A 2,719-nucleotide genomic window follows, 5' to 3' on the forward strand; every position below is an offset into this window, starting at 1 on the left:
TCTGTCTTCCAGAATGTGGTCGTCAAGGTCGAGACTTTCTTGGGGTTTCCTAGGAACTACCATCAATTGTTATTTAGATAGGTAGAAACGAGAAAGGAAGGTTAGCCAGATTACCTATTCTGATATGTCGTTGTTAGTAAATTGTATTGGAGTCAGTAGTACAATTTGGTGTCAGTAATTTGTTTGTATATGTCTGTTGTGATTTGTGGGTAGTACTCCAGCCTCAGTGTTAATTTTGTGGTTAGACAGACAGATGACATGTCGAGAGAGAGGGAGAGGATTGTCTCTAGGGTCACCATCTCGATTTGCATGATTGGACTTGTATGCAAAGCCAGTGCACTTTCCTAGACTATCATCAGTTTATTTTATTTTTCTCGACAGAATTAGTATAATCGTTAGTCTATTTCTTGGTATAAAGAAGGACTAACTAATCCGAAGGAACAAAAATGCATGTTGTTTTGCTGCTTGCTGCTGATAGTACAGTATGATGTTCGTCCCAAAATATAGTATATGAACCTAATCTCTGTTAGCAGCAGAGCACATACTTCTAAATTGTTTTGATGTCTGAACATAAGATACTTTTGGTATGATCATTGGTATATTATATAAATTGTTCTCTTCATGGTGTGATCATCATCTATTCTTGATTCTTGTTCTTGATTATCTAAATACACATAGTGCAGTCTGTACATAACGAAAATATAGCTAAATCTGCATTTTGTCTTCATTTTCTAGAGGCTAGCTTCGTCGCCTCACAGCTGCGGCAAGACCCTGAATTGGGCAGCATCGTGAAGGACAAGGTAGATTAATTCTCTTGTTTTAATCTTCTCCTTATTCATATTACTGTAGATTATTATTGCTTGGTCAATAGATCTGTGCTACAAACTGTTCTTTTTTGGTAAGCTGAGAGCTATGTTAATAGCTGACATTACTAGACATTGTAGTTGTTGAAGAATTTGAGCTCATTCATATACTCATGTCATTGTTTTATGTTTGTTTACTCTTTTAGTTTGAAATCTTATATTTGATTGTCACTTTAACTTGTAGGCCAAACTGCTGAAGGGACATATAACTTCACCTCTATCGAGTCATCACATTGCTCAACCCAACCACATCTCGAGAATCTTGGAGGAGCTGGCGAGAATCAAGGAGAAACATCAGTTGATGGTGAGAATCTTGGAGGAGAAAGGGTGCAGATTGATGAAGATGTTGAGGAGGTGTACGTGCAAGAAAACATTGATGTGGAGCCCCAGCAAACTCAACCAAATTTGGCTACTGCACCCTCAAGAAATGGAGAAGAGAAAGAACCAAAGAGACGGAGGGGAGCGAATGGTGATGTGGCTACAATGATGGAGAAGTACTTGGAAATAAGGGCGAAGCAGGTGGAGGATGAGAGGAATAAGCCAAGGGTTGTGGATGAGTACTCTATCAAAAACTGCATCGATCTGCTGAAAACAATGGACATCACACCTGAGGAAGAAGTCAAGGCTTTCCGAGTCTTCAAGATCCCCGAGAACCGAGAGATTTTCATGAGTGCCAGACCAGAGACTACTCTTATGTGGCTGAGAGATGAAAAGGAATAAGTCAGGTACTCAAATTCTGCTTCTATTTAATATGCCCGTTGCTAGCATGTAGTTTTGATGTACAACCTTGGTTTTCATGGTACCCCTACTGGGACTCGCATGTTCATCTAGCTCACATGAACCTGCCTTGTTCATCTAGTAACCTGAAGCTGATGGTTCAACTAGCTCACATCAAAAGGTCCATTTCTTATTCTGGTTGTTGATGATAATAAAACAAAGTTCTATAACTACTGCAACTTGTTAACTATTCTTCCTTTTAACTATGGTTGTTGATGCCTCTCATCGTGCCGATGCTGTTTGATAACTAAGCAAAGACTCCAATTTTCTGTGCCTGGATCAATGCATGTGTTTTAAGTTTTTGCCATATAGTTGTGATCTGTTTGGTGCATATGGATACGATGTTGCTGTCCATTTGATCTTTTTTTTGCTAGCTGGTCAACATATATCTTGTCAGTATTTCTTTGCTCACTTGATTGTTGATTGCCAAAAGTAAGACATCTCATTTATTTCTTTGTTCATGTATACCGCTCTCATATTAGTCCTTTGATATGGACTAACTGCCTTTATTGCCAATGCAGTGCATCAGTCACTACAGAAGCGACATCGGCAAGATAAATTATGTAACATCTGTATTATGTCTTGCATGATTTTGCAGAGATGCTAAACCATATTCTGAAAGCGACCGATTCCAGTTTGGGACAACTGAGAATTTTTAGAATTATTTTGCTGTCTATTTGAGATAAATTATGTAACATCTGTATTATATCTTCACCGATTTTACTGTTTATTTGAGATAAATAAATTATGTAACATCCATATATCTTGTACAGTTTCTTCTCTTATGTTCTGTCATATTTTTGTACTGCAAAAAAACGTGTAGGTTGTGTGGTCTTTTAATTCTATGGAACAGTGTTGTCTTTGTGTATGGATTAGCAGGGGAGCAACCGAACAGGTTATGCACACAGGGATTTCATATGGATGGGGAATGGTGGGGGTTGGGTGACAAGGCGGGGATCATCAAATCCCTGGGAGGTTAGAAACCACACGTGGATTCTACCATGAGGCAACCGAACAAAGCCTAAGGCTTTTCCTACAGATTTTGTTCCACTCACAAATTCGCTTCAATTGATCTGCAA

General features: G+C 38.7%; 1 protein-coding gene across 1 annotated transcript; it reads left to right on the forward strand.

Moving 5' to 3' along the window:
* Nucleotides 1–446: 446 nt before the first annotated feature.
* On the forward strand, nucleotides 447–2,429 carry LOC147966650 (uncharacterized). The gene is made up of 5 exons (XM_087530903.1): nucleotides 447–477; nucleotides 736–800; nucleotides 850–940; nucleotides 1,048–1,588; nucleotides 2,162–2,429. Exons 1-4 carry the CDS (start codon nucleotides 447–449, stop codon nucleotides 1,581–1,583), a joined length of 723 nt encoding a protein of 240 aa, XP_087387029.1. The 3' UTR covers nucleotides 1,584–1,588; nucleotides 2,162–2,429.
* The last annotated feature ends 290 nt before the right edge of the window (nucleotides 2,430–2,719 follow it).

Source organism: Triticum urartu, chromosome 6A, assembly GCF_056163025.1.
Source record: "Triticum urartu cultivar PI428250 chromosome 6A, HENAU_Tu73, whole genome shotgun sequence".
NCBI lineage: Eukaryota > Viridiplantae > Streptophyta > Magnoliopsida > Poales > Poaceae > Triticum > Triticum urartu.